Source organism: Montipora foliosa, chromosome 9 (genome assembly GCF_036669935.1).
Source record: "Montipora foliosa isolate CH-2021 chromosome 9, ASM3666993v2, whole genome shotgun sequence".
Classification (NCBI taxonomy): Eukaryota; Metazoa; Cnidaria; class Anthozoa; order Scleractinia; family Acroporidae; genus Montipora; species Montipora foliosa.
The window spans coordinates 42,108,943-42,125,489 of NC_090877.1; the positions used below are offsets into that span (position 1 = coordinate 42,108,943).

The 16,547-nt window shown below is 39.8% G+C and overlaps 1 protein-coding gene and 2 pseudogenes across 1 annotated transcript in view; 2 read left to right on the forward strand and 1 right to left on the reverse strand.

The window, feature by feature from the left end:
* Nucleotides 1-14,325, forward strand: part of LOC137971280 (tetratricopeptide repeat protein 28-like) — a 14,914-nt gene extending 589 nt beyond the window's left edge. Inside the window, exons 2-6 of the mRNA XM_068818080.1 lie at nt 6-53; nt 304-352; nt 1,265-1,313; nt 7,996-11,376; nt 11,727-14,325. Of these exons, the coding sequence (XP_068674181.1) occupies nt 8,043-11,376; nt 11,727-11,746 (3,354 nt within the window). The 5' untranslated portion in view covers nt 6-53; nt 304-352; nt 1,265-1,313; nt 7,996-8,042 and the 3' untranslated portion in view covers nt 11,747-14,325. The remainder of the gene's footprint in view (nt 1-5; nt 54-303; nt 353-1,264; nt 1,314-7,995; nt 11,377-11,726) is intronic.
* LOC137971281 (uncharacterized) lies at nt 3,812-5,477 on the forward strand (annotated as a pseudogene).
* Nucleotides 5,794-7,662, reverse strand: LOC137969511 (uncharacterized; annotated as a pseudogene).
* Nucleotides 14,326-16,547: the final 2,222 nt, after the last annotated feature.

Sequence of the window (16,547 nt, forward strand, 5' to 3'; positions counted from 1 at the left end):
TGCAGAGTCATTTCTTGACGTCGAGGACCTCGCATTGATTAGCATCCGTTTTGGTAAGTTGCTCACTGTTACTCATTTCTTAATAACACGAACAAGTAATTTATTTGTGATAAACCAGTTCTGATGAATTTTGCATCACTTTTTGTTGTTTTCTCTTTACCCAGTTTGGATCAAGTTAGTGACTATGTCATAATTCCCTACATGTTTATTTTCTAAAGTGACCACCGTCACACTCATGATCTGTTGCAAATGATGCATCTAAATGATCCACCAGTATTATTTATACCTTAAATTTTTTTTCAGCCGTATTCAGTATTCCTGCTCAAAACGTTTTGAATAGGAACATTGCAAGGTATTTGGTAATATTAGCTTGCTGGGTGTAATAAGTTATTTGTCTGCCGTTGCAAGGTAATAGCTAACAATTAGTTTGAGGGGTCACGGTGCTAAATTATTTGTTTCTTTTGTGATCGAACTATATACTGCCCTCCATTCTTTCCTTGCACACCGAGAAAGTAAGTAAATGATGTATCTTGAATTATTCCTGAATAGAGAGGGTTTTTAGTTTTTGAATCCGCTTAGATTCAAAATTGAGGGTGTCACAAAGCAAATGACGATTAAGAATGCATTCAATCAGTTTTAGCCATAACAAACTCTTTATGTCTACTCGCTTTAAAGTCTTAGTTAAAGCTATAAAGCAAGACCAGAGCCTCGTATAATGTATGCGTTCTCATTACAACTTTGAACCTCGCCGAACGAAACCATGTATGTTAGGAGTTGTTCCGAGCAATCATGAACAGTCATCTCACCTCGATCCGTTCTCTTGAGAACTTTTCAGCTTTCCGCTCCAGTTCCACTCTTTTTGCATACTAGGCATAAATGATTTGTGTAATGAAAGTTAAACGTTTTCCTACAAGTTTCGATATTGCATGGATAACCACATTAAATTATCAAATTTTGCAAAGTCATTTCTTGTTGCCGAGGACTTCGCGTCGATTAGCATCCATTTTGGTAAGTTGCTCACTGTTACTCGTTTCTTAATAACACAAACAAGTAATTTATGTGTGATAAACCAGTTCTGATGACTTTTGCGTTACTTTTTGTTGCTTTCTCTTTACCCAGTTTGGATCAAGTTAGTGACTATGTCATAATTCCCTACATGTTTATTTTCTAAAGTGACCACTGTCACTCCTGATCAGTTGCAAATGATGCATCTAAATGATCCACCAGTATTGACAGTATTATTTAACCCTTAACTTTTTTTCAGCCGGATTCAGTATTCCTGCTCGGAAGGTTTCGAAGAGGAACATTGCAAGGTATTTAGCAATATTAGCTTGACGGGTGTAATAGTGTTATTTGTCTGCCGTTGCAAGGTAATAAGTAACATTAGCTTGAGGGGTGTAATAAATTATTTGTTTGTTTCTTGTGTGATCGAACTGCACATACTTCCCTCCATTCTTTCCTTAACCATAGAGAAAGTAAGTAAATGATATATCTTGAATTGTTCCTGAAGGAAGAAGGTTTTAACTTATGAATCCACTTAGGTTCAAAATTGAGGAAGTCACAAAGCAAATGACCATGAATGCATTCAATCAGTTTTAGCCATAACAAACCCTTAATGTCTACTCGCTTTAAAGCCCAGTCGGGGGTACTCCCATGTATGGGCTACATAGAAGGTAAATATTTTGAGCAAGAGCCGGTACAGCGTAGATTTGATTTTAGTGGTGTACTATATTTCGACTGGCGAAACCAGCCTTCTTCAGGTACAATGACAGTTTACATTGGATTGCTTTTCTGTACATATATATATAGTAAGTGGATGTTGACATAATACTGGAACAATGTGATAAAATATGGTAGTTACAGTACATTTGAATTCAAATACTAAGAGTAACGGAAAAATAACGGAAAAGACTGTAAATAATAAACTGAAATCTTATACGTTTCTTGGCGGATATTAAGACCGTTGGGATCAATTGTCCTGCCTTTTGAAGTTTAAAAAAAGCTCCCCTGGCCTTACCTGCCTTACGGATAGAATCTATGTTGGGAAATATTGTTTCGATAGGAATTGCATCTCCTTAGAGATGTTGTGGCTCAAGTCAATTAAGGCTTGGGTCACCCAGCATTTGAATTTTGAAAAAAAAAACAACAAAAAACTTAAGTAGTTTGCACCCGATTTTTCTCAGACTTGGCAGAAAGGTGCATTAGGAGCAGCCCTCTCAGCCTGTATTACTAATTTACCGGAAGTAATATGATACCTTCAGCAACGGTTACTATACGCGCCAAATTCGTTGGTTGTGTTCTGAAGCAAATTCCCACCACTAAACAAACAGAAAGTCGAAAAGCAACAGTGGCTATGAATAGATGAGATACCATTTATCAGTTTTAGGCTTGGAATCCCAGCCAAAATTTATCCCTGTCCGAGGTGGATTCGATCGAAATTTGGTTTGCAATAACAACGCCATTCTCTTAAACGTTTTAGGACAAATAGTTGCACTCGTGGTTCCAACCGTGGTGAAGTCCAATTATGGAAATGTTCTTGTAAGAATTTCCCACGACGATTACATTTTAATGTTTGGTAAGGCAAATTGCATGCGGCAGCTAACCGCTATAAAGAGGTTCCAAATGTTGAAAACAAGTGCTTCTTGTTAAATGTCAGTGTACCTGAAATCCGAAAGACTATTGTTCCCTAACTACTAGGTTTTCAAGCACAATTTTCTGTTCAGTGGGTTAACACCTTCTTCTTCGTGCTTGTGTACGTATTAGAGAAAGTGATGTTAAAATTAAAGGAACAGCTGCAAATAGTGTTGCACTTGCTTCTGCAATAAAACTCCAAGTGTGGTAACAACACGTAGGTCAGGCGACGTGCCTTCAAAGGTTGGGCAAATTTATCTTCTGCAGAATTGCTAATAATAGGCTATTATTCAAGGGTAATCACGTCACTAAGATAAGATGGCACTTATCCATGAATTGATTTAAATCTTAAACCTGATTCGATAGGCAATGGAAAGCCAATGAAGTTCGTAGAGAGCTATTATAGTAAATGGTTAGAACCCAAATGAAAACGAACAGCATACTTAAGACTCCATTGGTAGTGCGGTGTCTAAGTGGCTACCCACATGTACGCATTGCGTACCTACTTTTTTAAACAACGCCAAGAAATACGAAAACACAATAGGTTCAATGCCCTGACTACAGAATGCTAAACTGGCACAGCAAGATTAATTGAGCAGTGAAGGAATAACTATCTTAAGCCAAAATTTCGAAAGAAAATGCCTTTCTTCATCAGGGTTTCCCAAGGAATGATTTTGGCTTATGGAGAAAGAGAGGGAAAGGCATAATTTGAATGGCCAGATTATGCATCTCTAGTATCAAAACGGCCAGTTCTGTCCTGACAAGCAGCCATTCTCAATGGAAACGTGTGAGCAGTTCAATTGGCTCATTCAAAGTCCCTGGATGAAAATACACGGAGTAACCAGGTACCCAGACAAAAAAAATTGTGACGAAAAACAAGCAATTCCGACATTGGATAGATTTAGACCTGAAATAAAAAATTATGAGTTTGACGTCAATTGCAGAAAATTGAATATTACACTCTTAATGGCATCCCCTCCTGTCTTTTTGGTGTCAGCTACATACCGGCAGCAAATTTCCTGCCAGCGAAGCATATCTTAGGAACTTTTAATTAGCTTTCGATAAGAAAGATGAAATGGGATGCCATCGCTTTTCTATAGGCTGTTTTTTCCTCATTTACGTAATAGAATTTCTATTTTTAATGTTCCATGATTATTATTGTATAAAACGCCCTTAGTCTGTTAAATGCCCAAGTATTAATTCTGTAACAACTGTCTCCATTAGCCATTAGTTTTGAAAATGGCGTTGCTCACAATTGCATCTTTGCTATCTTTCTTTGCTAAAGAGAAGAAATCGATTGAGCGAGGGGAAAATCACTATAAATCTGATCATATTGAATCGGTAACTTACAAAGAAGGTGTTTTGCGAAGAGAGGTTCACGCCAGTATGACGAAAAAGGTCTACAAAGTCACGGTAAGTGAAAGTCTAATTCGATGGATCGATCGTGAATAGCGTGGAAGAAATCTTTGCTGTTATTCAACTTATAGCTTGTTGTTTTCCTTTATATTTCACATTTTTAGATTGAAGGCATAAAAATTTATATTTCATCGATTTCTTTCATGAAGTGCAACAAACTATTTTGCTTAAATAATAGAGCCATAGATAAAGAGATAATTTTTTTTGTTATCTTAAGCTAATCTAAGTTTCACAATAAGCTTACATCGTCTGAACTACAATAATTTTAATTTTCATTTATAGATATTCCTGGATGAGCAATTTGGCATAAGATCGACGGACTGTGAATGCCCACGAGGAAAATGTAAATGTAGTCATGCAGCAGCTCTCTTTATACATGGCATTCATAATATGGGACGCACAGATATTGAATGCCAGTGGAGGAAAAGGAAAACAAACAGCTCCATGTCCTTGCTGGCAGTGGAAGAAATGTTTCCAATGCCAAAGAAATATGTGGCGATTTCTAGATCTCCCACCACTGAAGACCGCTCTACCCTCTACACTCGCTTGAAGGAATATGGGATGTTCACTGGTTTATGCTGGCTTATCAGTCGAGAACCTGCACCCCCAGCCCAATTACCTATACCCACTATTGAAGAAATCATCTATTCAGAGGATTTCCTCCAAGCCATAGGTGCTCAGCAACAGCTAGATGTCTTAGTGCGCAAAGCTAAACTCACTGAAGTGGACGTCCTTCAAGTCAGCCAAATGACTGTGGGTCAACGAGACAACCCAGCCTGGCACCTAGCAATACAAGGACGGCTCACTGCAAGCAATTTTGGGTCCGTTCTTCATGCTAAAAGGGTCAGGCCTTCGCTCCTTAAACGACTCATGGGGGAATATGACTTATCAAAAGTAAAAGCAGTGCAGTGGGGGGTAAACAATGAGGCTGAAGCTGTAAAAGCTTTTACCCAATTAACTGGAAAGACTGTGCAGGAAACTGGAATTTAGCTTGATTTGTGTGGTATTCTTGGTGCCTCCCCAGATCGCATCGTGGATGAGGAATCTGTTTTGGAGGCCAAATGCCCTTATACGGAAAGAAACATGACTATTGAAGAGGCAGTCAACACCTCACCCAATTTCTGCCTAAAGAAATATAAAAATGGCCAATATGCTTTGAAGCAAGACCACATCTATTGGCACCAGGTGCAAGGAGAAATATATTTTACTCGAAAGAACTTTTGCTACTTTGTTGTCTGGACAAGTACAGATGCAGTGGTTTTGAAAATAGCAAAGGATGAGGCCTGGAGTGAAAATGTTACAAAACTCACCCAGTTTTATTTTGAAAACCTCTTCCCAAAGATTGTTGTGGGACAATTATAGTTCTTTCCTTAAAATTAATGCATTACATTACTGTTAAGTGAACAAAGGAAATCACATACAAGTCAGCTAATCAGGGGAACCGATTTTTTTGTTCGAAATAAATGAAAAAAAGGGACTTTGAAAATTTCTGAGTGTTTTTTTCTCTATTTTGCACTTCCAGAAAATATCGATGCCCACGACAAGGGTGGTCTTTGGAAATTTCGAGGGGGATGGGGTCTCAACAGCCAATCTTTTTTTCAAAGAAAGTATGAAGCTAAAATGGAAATTCCAGGGGCTGGGATGTAGTGGGAGGTTCAAACCAAAGAACCATCCTCGGTGGAGGTATGGATATTTTTGGGACCACACAATGTAATTAAAATGATTTAGTTATAAATGTTTAACTAATTAATCTAATTCATATCCTTCACATCCCTCTTTGATCAGTGGGAACTGCAAATTGACAAGTGATGCACACAGCTGAAATATGATGTCTGCATGACAGCGTAAATATGAAGGAATAAAGCTTAATATCTTAAAATCTTTAAGTCTAGCATTTGCCCTCTAGTCATGAATTCTACATTTTGCTATGGCCTTTGTTGCCCTTGCTTCACTTTCAGTGAATGTCCCATGGTTTAGAAAAGGTGGTATATTCACTGAGACACCATTTGGTACAAGGTCCTGAATCGGAAAGCCTTTGTCTGCTAGGACCAAATCCCCAGCAGTCAGATGATTTAATAATCCAGATTGCTGCACAATTGCTTTATCGGATATCAAACCTCGATATAGTTTACTGACACCTGTAATTACACCATTTAGTGCAACACCCACAATCACTTTAAAGGAATGCATTCCTCTATAACTTGAGTAAGTAGCATTTTGCTGGCTCATCAATCCTGGCGTGGCGATCTCAATGTCCGTACAGTCTATTACTACCCTGCAAGACCCAAATTGATTAAATGATGATGGGGCAGACAGTTTTTTCTTATTCCTAGAAGGGATTGATGACATGAGGTCAGTAAATAAAATTGAATGGATAACATGGATGAATGTAGTAACAATATTTGCAATTGTGGATACACTACAGCTAAATAATTGAGCAAGATGAAGATTTGTGTAATTTTGTCTGACTTTCATTAATGTAATAAATATTTGATCTTCAAATGTGATTGATTCGACTCTCCAGCCAGCAAAGTAATTGATTTGATCTTTGAACCCTTCTGTGTAACTGACAACAATGTTGAAGACATCTCTAGTTGGGAGCCCAGTTTCCATCTTTAAAACATCTTCATCCAATGTAGAAACTGTGTAATGATCTTTTAAGTATCCAATCTTTTCTTTCAAGTCAGTTATTTCCCTTTTTGCTTGGTCTAGCTCTGCTTCTAAAACAATTTCCGCTGTACTTGATTCAGATGTCTCAGGGACTTGTTGCGATTGAGTTTTTTCCCTTGCAGAATCTATCACTTCTTGCATACCTAGAGTCTCCTTCTTGGCTGGCTCAATTTTTCTTTTTCGGTTTGGTTTCTCGTTCTGCAGGAAAAAGTTTGTTTTGGTTCCTGTCAAAACTCTCAGGGCCATTACTTTTGTTCCCATCCCTAAAATGGCAGCTACAAACTCGGGAATGTTTCCGCGGCTCTCTGTCTTGTCTCCTAAGCAGAAAAGGGAAATGTCAGCTTTATCTGCACTTTTATAGCTTAACAGAGCCGTAGCAAACAGACCTAAGTAGCCATACAAACAATTGCTCGAATAATTATCAGAAGAACGTTAAAGACCGGTCAGCGTAAAATGCAGACTGCAGACTGACTGCGGACTATTGTTTTTAGGGTTAGAAAACAATGGGACTATTGTTGTCACGTTCTCATTTGCATGGTGAAAAAAATAGTCTGCAGTCTGCGTTTTACACTGCGAAAATGTTGAACATACAAATTCTTAATTTCTCCTCAATATTCTCTTAAAAGAAAGAGACTTTTAAAGTCAAAGTAAGAGAAACAGTAATAACCGAACGAAGTAGATAAAAACATAGACTTAAACGTGTCAAATACTCTGTGAGCAACATGATCACCGCCATTACAATCGATTGTGCAAACCTACCGTACTTTTGGTTTCACCGCATTCTTCAATTCGGAAAAGTATATGAAAACTAAATCCTTACTGACCTCAATAGACGAATCCACCTCTTGTATTCATCTGCTTTTTTTACCCTGCTGGGGAAACTAAAAATCTGCACATATGACTTTCCGACTGATGGTTGCAGTCGGACACAAAGCATTGGACCATTACACTCGTTTTAACTGTGTTTTCTTTCAATCTTAAAACTGCAGGGCTTCTACTGTGAACAAAAACGTAAAAAACCTTATTGTAACTCTCCCTTATGCTTTTCTAAACGATAATTACCCGATTGACCTCTTCTACACAAAGGTTACAAGAGGGTCGCGATCTTTTTTTAGAGCTGAATTTTTTAGCGCCATGACAACGTGACATCACACTTTAGAACTCTATACTGGCTTAAGATAGTTATTCCTTCACTGTTCAATTAATCTTGCTGTGCCGGTTTAGAATCCTGTAGTCAGAGCATTGAACCTATAGTGTTTTCGTTCATTTATCTTCTAGGTGCACCCCAGAATTCTGAGAAAACTTGCTGGTTTTGATTATCAACAATGGTGGATAGAAAGTTGGACATTTTGGAGTGGCATATGCAAAAGCTTAGCGTTACAAGAAAGAAGGGAGACAGAGAAGGCGAGGGTTTGGCTTATTTCAATCTTGGTAACTACTATCATGCCGTAGCTCACTTTAATCAGGCTATAACAAATTACACAGAAGCACTAGCCATTTTTAAGAAAGTGGGTTTTAGGGCCGGAGAAGGAAGAGCCTATGGCAATCTCGGCAACGCTTATAAAAGTCTTGGTAATTTCAAGCAAGCCATAGAGTACCACAATCAATGTCTTAGTATTGCAAAAGAGGTAGGGGACAGGGCCAGAGAAGGAGCAGCCTATGGCAATCTCGGCAATGCTTATCAAAGTCTTGGTAATTTCAAGCAAGCCATAGAGTACCACCATCAAGATCTTAGTATTGCGAAAGAGGTAGGGGACAGGGCCGGAGAAGGAGCAGTCTATGGCAATCTCGGCAACGCTTATGAAAGTCTTGGTAATTTCAAGCAAGCCATAGAGTACCACCATCAAAATCTTAGTATTGCGAAAGAGGTAGGGAACAGGGCCGGAGAAGGAGCAGCCTATGGCAATCTCGGCAACGTTTATCAAAGTCTTGGTAATTTCAAGCAAGCCCTAGAGTACCGCAATCAACATCTTAGTATTGCAAAACAGGTAGGGGACAGAGCCAGAGAAGGAGCAGCCTATGGCAGTCTCGGCAACGCTTATCAAAGTCTTGGTAATTTCAAGCAAGCCATAGAGTACCACAATCAATGTCTTAGTATTGCAAAAGAGGTAGGGGACAGGGACGGAGAAGGAAGAGCGTATGGCAATCTCGGCATCGCTTACCAAAGTCTTGGTAATTTCAAGCAAGCCATAGAGTACCACCATCAACATTTTAGTATTGCTAAAGAGGCAGGGAACAGGGCCGGAGAAGGAAGAGCTTATTGCAATCTCGGCAACGCTTATCAAAGTCTTGGTAATTTCAAGCAAGCCATAGAGTACCACCATCAACATTTTAGTATTGCAAAAGAGGTAGGGGACAGGGCCGGAGAAGGAAGAGCCCATGGCAATCTCGGCAACGCTTATGAAAGTCTTGGTAATTTCAAGAAAGCCATAGAGTACCACAATCAATGTCTTAGTATTGCAAAAGAGGTAGGGGACAGGGCCAGAGAAGGAGCAGCCTATGGCAATCTTGGCAACGCTTATCAAAGTCTTGGTAATTTCAAGCAAGCCATAGAGTACCACCATCAAGAACTTAGTATTGCGAAAGAGGTAGGGGACAGGGCCGGAGAAGGAGCAGCCTATGGCAATCTCGGCAACGCTTATGAAAGTCTTGGTAAATTCAAGCAAGCCATAGAGTACCACCATCAACATCTTAGTATTGCAAAAGAGGTAGGGAACAGGGCCGGAGAAGGAAGAGCTTATTGCCATCTTGGCAACGCTTATCAAAGTCTTGGCAATTTCAAGCAAGCCATAGAGTACCACCATCAAGATCTTAGTATTGAGAAAGAGGTAGGGGACAGGGCCGGAGAAGGAAGAGCCTATGGCAATCTCGGCAACGCTTATCAAAGTCTTGGTAATTTCAAAGAAGCCATAGAGTACCACCATCAAGATCTTAGTATTGCAAAAGAGGTAGGGGACAGGGCCGGCGAAGGAGCAGCCTATGGCAATCTTGGCAACGATTATCAAAGTCTTGGTAATTTCAAGCAAGCCATAGAGTACCACAATCAACGTCTTAGTATTGCGAAAGAGGTAGGGGACAGGGCCGGAGAAGGAGCAGCGTATGGCAATCTCGGCAACGCTTACCAAAGTCTCGGTAATTTGAAGCAAGCCATAGAGTACCACCATCAACATCTTAGTATTTGCAAGGAAACAGAGAATCCAATAGGGCTGGCAATTGGATGTTATCATATTGGTCTTGTTCATGAATTTTTTGGCTCCTTGAGCAAAGCTGTTAATTACTATCGCCTAAGCATTTATTATGTTGATGAAGTTAGGCGTCTTCTTCGGTCAGAGGATGCATGGAAAATAAGCTTTCGTGACACGAACGGGTTTGCGTACACCGCTCTGTGGACAGCACTCTTGAAGAATGGAGAGGTTGATGAAGCTTTGTATGCTGCTGAGCAAGGACGAGCACAGGCTTTGGCAGACATTTTAAAGATGAAGTACAGTGTTGATGAGAATCCTACGATGAAGGTAACTATCTCTTTGGTTATGGAAGATCTACCTTCACAAACTGTTTTTACAGCACTTGAAAGGAACAGGATCAGCTTCTGGTTGCTAAGAGATGATATCGGGATAAATTTTAGACAAAAGAAAATCGAAAATGGAAGTGCCAAGTCTCTGATGAAAAGTACTTTTGAACAGATAAATGCAGGGACCGTTTTGCGATGCGAGAATCGTTCACTTGAAAGACAACGCAGCGACTTCTCGAGCAGTAGGGAAGGTGTTGAAGAAACCTTTCATTCCTTGAGCTTCTCTGTGCACTCTTTGCAGCCCTTGTATGATGTTTTAGTCAGTCCTATAGCAGACTTGATCCAGGGTGATGACTTAGTGTTTGTTCCTGATGGACACTTTTGCCTGGCTCCTTTTTCTGCAATGAGTGACTCTGTCAGGATCCGTGCAATTCCCTCGCTGACTGCTTTAAAATTGATCACTATGGCACCTGAAGACTTCCAAAGTAAGAATGAAGCGCTGCTTGTAGGCGATCCGTGCTTGAGCGAAGTCACTTACGGCACTGGTGAACCCATGTATGGACAACTGCCGTGTGCGAAAAAGGAGGTGGATATAATTGGAGAACTTCTGCAGACCGTGCCTCTTACAGGAAAAAATGCAACCAAAGCTGAGGTGCTGAAAAGAATGAAGTCAGTTGCCTTAATCCATATTGCTGCACATGGGGATGACGAGTCTGGAGAAATTGCTTTGGCCCCAAATCCCGAACGCACACACCAGAACCCCGAAGAGGTAGATTACATGTTATCGTTGAGCGATGTTCAAGCAGTTTGCCTTCAGGCAAGACTGGTTGTGCTTAGTTGCTGTCATAGTGGCCAGGGAGAGGTAAAATCTGAGGGTGTTGTGGGAATAGCCAGGGCTTTCCTGTGCGCTGGTGCCCGGTCTGTTCTGGTGTCACTCTGGGCAATCGACGACGAAGCGACCTGGATGTTCATGGAGAGATTCTACCAACACTTGGCAGATAGAAAAAGTGCAAGTACAGCTCTTCACTATGCTATGAAATCTCTTCAGGAGACAAAGAATTATTCGGCCATAAAATACTGGGCGCCATTTGTGCTAATTGGCGATGATGTCACTTTTGAATTTGGAGAGCTCAAACACGAAAAGAATGGTAAGTGCTATTTAAATATAACTTTAATGACTGAATCGCTGTACTTTGTACATGTTTTTAATCAGGAAGTTGTCGAAAGGAGCAGGTACGTTCTTCACAGAGAAATGGCTTTAAAATCGGTTGCCGGAGTGGTTATTTTTACTCGAACTGCTTTGGCTAATACCTGTCGGTCTTCAAGTCTACATGTCAAAGTAACAGTGAATAGGAATTGTTGCTGTTAACTCTAGCACAAACAGTTAACTGAATGAATTAAGATAATTGTTATATTATTTACTTGTCAATCAGAACGAAATTCGTTATTGCCATTTAACCCACTACTTGCTTCTTTCTTCCTTGTTTTGTTTTTTCAGAAACGATGTCCAAAACGTGAAAAACGTACTTGGACTGTGATACGTCGATATGTTATTTTCCTTTCTTCGATTATATGAGTTATTGAAAACAATTCAATCATTGATACCTCAGTAGCAGTCAGACACAAGATATCATGGCAATTATAGTTAAAGTACCATGAGATTTCAGTAGTATTAAGATACTGTCCAAGTCCTTACATTTGTGCCTTGTCTTGTAAGTATCTGTTCCAGGATTAGTTAATGACTTGATAGAAATCAGGAACTTGGCAAAACGGTTTGTTTCCATAACTGAGGATCTAGCCTTCGTGTTATTTTGGCCCTTGAAAATAACTCCAAGCTTTTGCGGTATGTTTCTCAGATGACATGTATACTCTTAAGCTTGCTATACCAACTTTCCATTTACAATATTATTAAGTGACACTTTCGGGGAATGTGTATTTTCTGTATTTCTGCAAGGTTGGCCAAAGCTAAATAAGCAAATTGATTGTTTCGGGAGGCAAATGTCTATAAGCTAAAAAAACAACCTAGGAAATTAGAAATGTTTGGAAATTATAAAAATTTTAATGTAGCATTCACTATTAAATGATATGGAAATTCCTGGAACAAAACGCTTTATTCCCAAAGGGTTTGAATCGGGCACAACATTGAGTTAGCCGATTTGTTTATTGTTTATTTTCCCGCAAAAATGGGTTCAAAAACAAACACATTCCTGACGCTGATGAGGACTAGGACAATTTGGGTAAATCTAACTCTTGGGTGAACGACTCTTGCTAGGGCCTAGAACGAAACAAATGGAAAGTTCTTTACTTTAAAGTTGTACACGAATGTAAAATAATTCAATGAAATGAGCGATTTCTTAAAACTTCTAGAGGGTAAAAAGGTGTGTGGTGTAAACGTTGCCTGATCTCTTAATTAATTGTGTGCATTTTAAACCCCTGGGGAGGTGGGACTTTGCCCATGCATACGCTTGTGGGAATTTTTTGAATTTTAAAAATGGTATGACTACCCAAATCACATCATTTCATACCATTTCGCACCATTGCAAACGTTGGTCAGTAACTCTTGAGTTGACAAAGGTATTAAAAGGGAAGCATTCCATCCTTTCTCCATGTTAAAACTGACACCAGGATGGGTACCCTCCTCCTGAACCGAGCACCCCAAATCGAGAGTAAGGTCTAAGGTCTACTTCTCCACTACCATAGTCACGTCGACCACGGCTGAACGTGCAAACAGATCCGAGCTAAAGTCTTTGTCTAGCTCTCCTCCACTTATGCAAGTTTGGAGTATTTTGTACCTGTTATGAACGGTCATCAATTCTTTCCATCCCTCCAACTGACATTTCCCTTTTTATTCAACTTATACGACGTACAGTCTACTTTAGACTTCAAATCTACTTCAACGAAACAAAGATTTTAAACAAGCTGAGAAGATTCACAATATGCGAGGCAAAGAGTTGAATCCGGATCGATGGCTTCACCTTGCAGTTTCCGATATCCACTAGACCAACGAGACAAGCTCCCGGAAAGTCGAATTTTTTAGAGTATTGACATAATAGTACCTAGCAAAACAATTGAAAGTTAACCGTCTTCAACGGGGCTTTTAGACCTAAACACTGTAGATCAGTGCGGCATAGCTTAGAAACGGTATTTCTTGTTGAACTAAAGCTGTCACTCCGCTTGTTCTCATTCTTTTTAGAGCGGTAAGCTTGTCAATGTTAACATGGCATAATGCGTCGTGTAATTGTTACGAAATGTCCAATGTCAGTTTGAGGGATGGAAATTAGTGTTGACCGTTATGAACTCGCATGTTCATTCTCAGCTCCTTGATAATGGCGTCATGAGGTCGCCGAAACGTCGGAAGTTTAGCTTTTTATCGCTAGTTTTTAGATAGAGGATATTACACGGTGGCGAGAAGCTATGAATTTTATGTTCTCGTGGCTCCTTTTAATGCTAGAGACTTGTCCTAACAGATGGCAATAGTGGGAGTTTAGAGTGGTAACCTCCAACTTAAGATCACCACCTCTTGACTATTAACAATTTAAGAAATAGAGGACGTTTTCCGTGTTTCCACAGCCTCATCTAAACGCGAGGGGGAGTTGGGAGAATTCGAGGCAGTTATGCAAACCCGAGCCGCAGTCGAGGGTTTGCACAACATGGAAACACGGAAAAAAAGTCCTGTATTGCTTTTATAAAATATTGCTCAAAGATGATTCGAAGAATGATGGAAAATGCTGTTTTTTTTACTTCTTGATTCAAACAGATTTTTTTTATATACGCTCATATTTCCTACCAGCCAATCAAAACGCGTGTCTGGCTACATAACCAATCAAAATTCGTGTGATGTCACCGTAACCAACACAGCTATTGACCAATGTGAGTGGATTCCTCAAACCTGAAAACCTGACTGCTATATATTGTCTGGTCCGTTATTTTGCTAAGGAGGACTTCAAGCAGGATCTTCAGGTATATGAATATTGGTCTTGGTAACATTCGCTTCATCCTGAAATCTCAGTCAAACAGTCCAAAATATCATTATATTTGAGCGAGAAAAACTGAATCAAGTAATATATAGACGACTTTCACTGTTATGCACTTTTCCAGGCAGTAAAATAAACAACTTGAAATGTAGTTAAATTTTGTTAGTTTCATATACAATACTGAAACGATTTACTCTCCCCATTCGATGGAAATATATAAATCGATCGTTTGTTTTGAAGTTGTAACAGGGATCTCGTTGAAAGCTACGGTAGACAGATTAAACTTGATTTCCAGCCCCCAGTTGTTGAAACGATGGATAGCGCTATCCACCTGATAAATCACTATCCAGCCAATAAACACTAGCAAAGCCAATTGAGTTATCCAGTGGATAGCGATTTATCCGGTGGATAGCGCTATCCACCCTTCGAACAACTGGGGCCAGGCGTTTATTCCACAGCAATGAGCGCGGCATAACACTGCAAGTTCTCTTTCCCTTTGTAAAACTCCTCCATATAACTCGCATATAAATCCCTGTTTAACGACCACGAGGTAAATCTCTTCTGATGGTGGAGCCAATATTAATACAATTTTACCCTCTGGATCAAGATTCAAGTCCACAGAGTATCGCTTCCCTCGACTATGTTTTCCTTGTTAAGTCAAGTACATCTAGTCATCAGGAAAAATCCTTGACTATTGCTACGTCATAGCCTCGTTGGCATACACAAAAACAAAGATGGCGGATTTCAATTGAATCGTTATTGTTGGCAAGTTAAACACATTAAGCCCAAATGAGTGGTCAAGTATGACAATGCAGATAAAGAACTTTCGATTCAGAATAACTTTTTCTAGCTAGGCCGTACTTTCCCTTTAAGTATGACGTTTACAGCCAACGGGAAACGGCAGGCTCCTACTTGTCATAAAAGCGTGAAAATTCTCTCATTTAACTTGTCTCGTTCCTTTAAAAAGTTTCTTGATATCTCGAGCTAACAGGACAGAAATGAGCTAATATCCAGCAGGGTTCTTACATTTTTGGCAAAACACTAATTTCACTCACGACGTTTGCCGTTTGGGGCTAACGTCATGCTTAACCTCTCTAATAGTTGTCTCAAACGTTGATGGCTCTGTTCAGTAAATCAGAGTTAGTAGAGGGAGTAAATTAATCACTATCCAATGGACACCTGAGTTAGTCGACAGTGGATGCCGTGCTATTCTCTCCTGTTTCTGAAAAACCCAGACCTGATATTTTGTGCGCTACGTTTATTTGCAGTTACTCCTTTTTAGAGAAAAAATATATAACGTTTCTAAGCAGCTGCTTTGCAATAGGTTTTCATTGCTTTGGCCGGTTCCTTCCTTCCTTGTACTTCTTCGAAGACCCTATCAGCAAGCAATCATTAGACCAAAAAAGACTTAGTCCTCGGGGTAGTTAAGAGCGAGATGATTTCCGGCTCCTACTTCGGATACCGGATGTTAAGACAGGCGTAAAAGCTTTCCGTATGCCAGTGCGCATGTGCAAAACTGGAAAAGAATGAAAAGCAAATTGCGACAAAACTCAGATTCCCATGGGCAGTAAGGTAGGACGGAACGAAGAAACGAAAAACTCATACCAATATCGGGGTTGCCAAAAAATTGAGACCGTCACGACAAGCCCATGTGAGGAGACTTTATTAGGCAACATATATACACTAATGCGTTTCGTAATCTTTGGCCAGTCTCGAATTTACGCATGGTCCTCCGAGGAAGTTCACTTCGGCGCTCTAAGAGAGCCTTGACGACAATACTCACTTAAGCTTGCTTATTTCTCAATTATGAGGTAAAAGTCAATTTCAAAATATTTTTAATGATAACGAAGCCAGATTGTAATCAGTTTTCACGAATTTCATTCTAAGTATTCTAAAGTTAATTTTTTCGATCGGATAATAACAGATTCCGAAAAACAAGGAAATGAAGAAATAAATCAAAACAGTTAGTTGAGCCTGACTTGGAGGATAACAAAACAATAGCAACTGTCGCAAGTTTATATGTACAAGGAAGGGTAACGTTTTTGCAAACGTTGGCCGTGTAGCACTTATATTTCAGCAGATTTAAGCATTAGAGGGTAATGTGAAGTGGTAGTTTTCTACTCATATAAACCATGTGAGCCCTACTAATGGAACTGGGCCTGTTACATATAAGGTAAAGGTAAAGTCACTTTATTTAACGTCGGTAGTTACTTCAGTTACGAAACTGGTATCAATGAAAGCTAACGGTGCGCCCTTTACCCCCCTCAGTCTGTCAGTGCTCCGTTTTACGGATATTTAAAGCTATAGCTACACGGATCAGAGGAAAGTGGAAACAGACGGTGAAG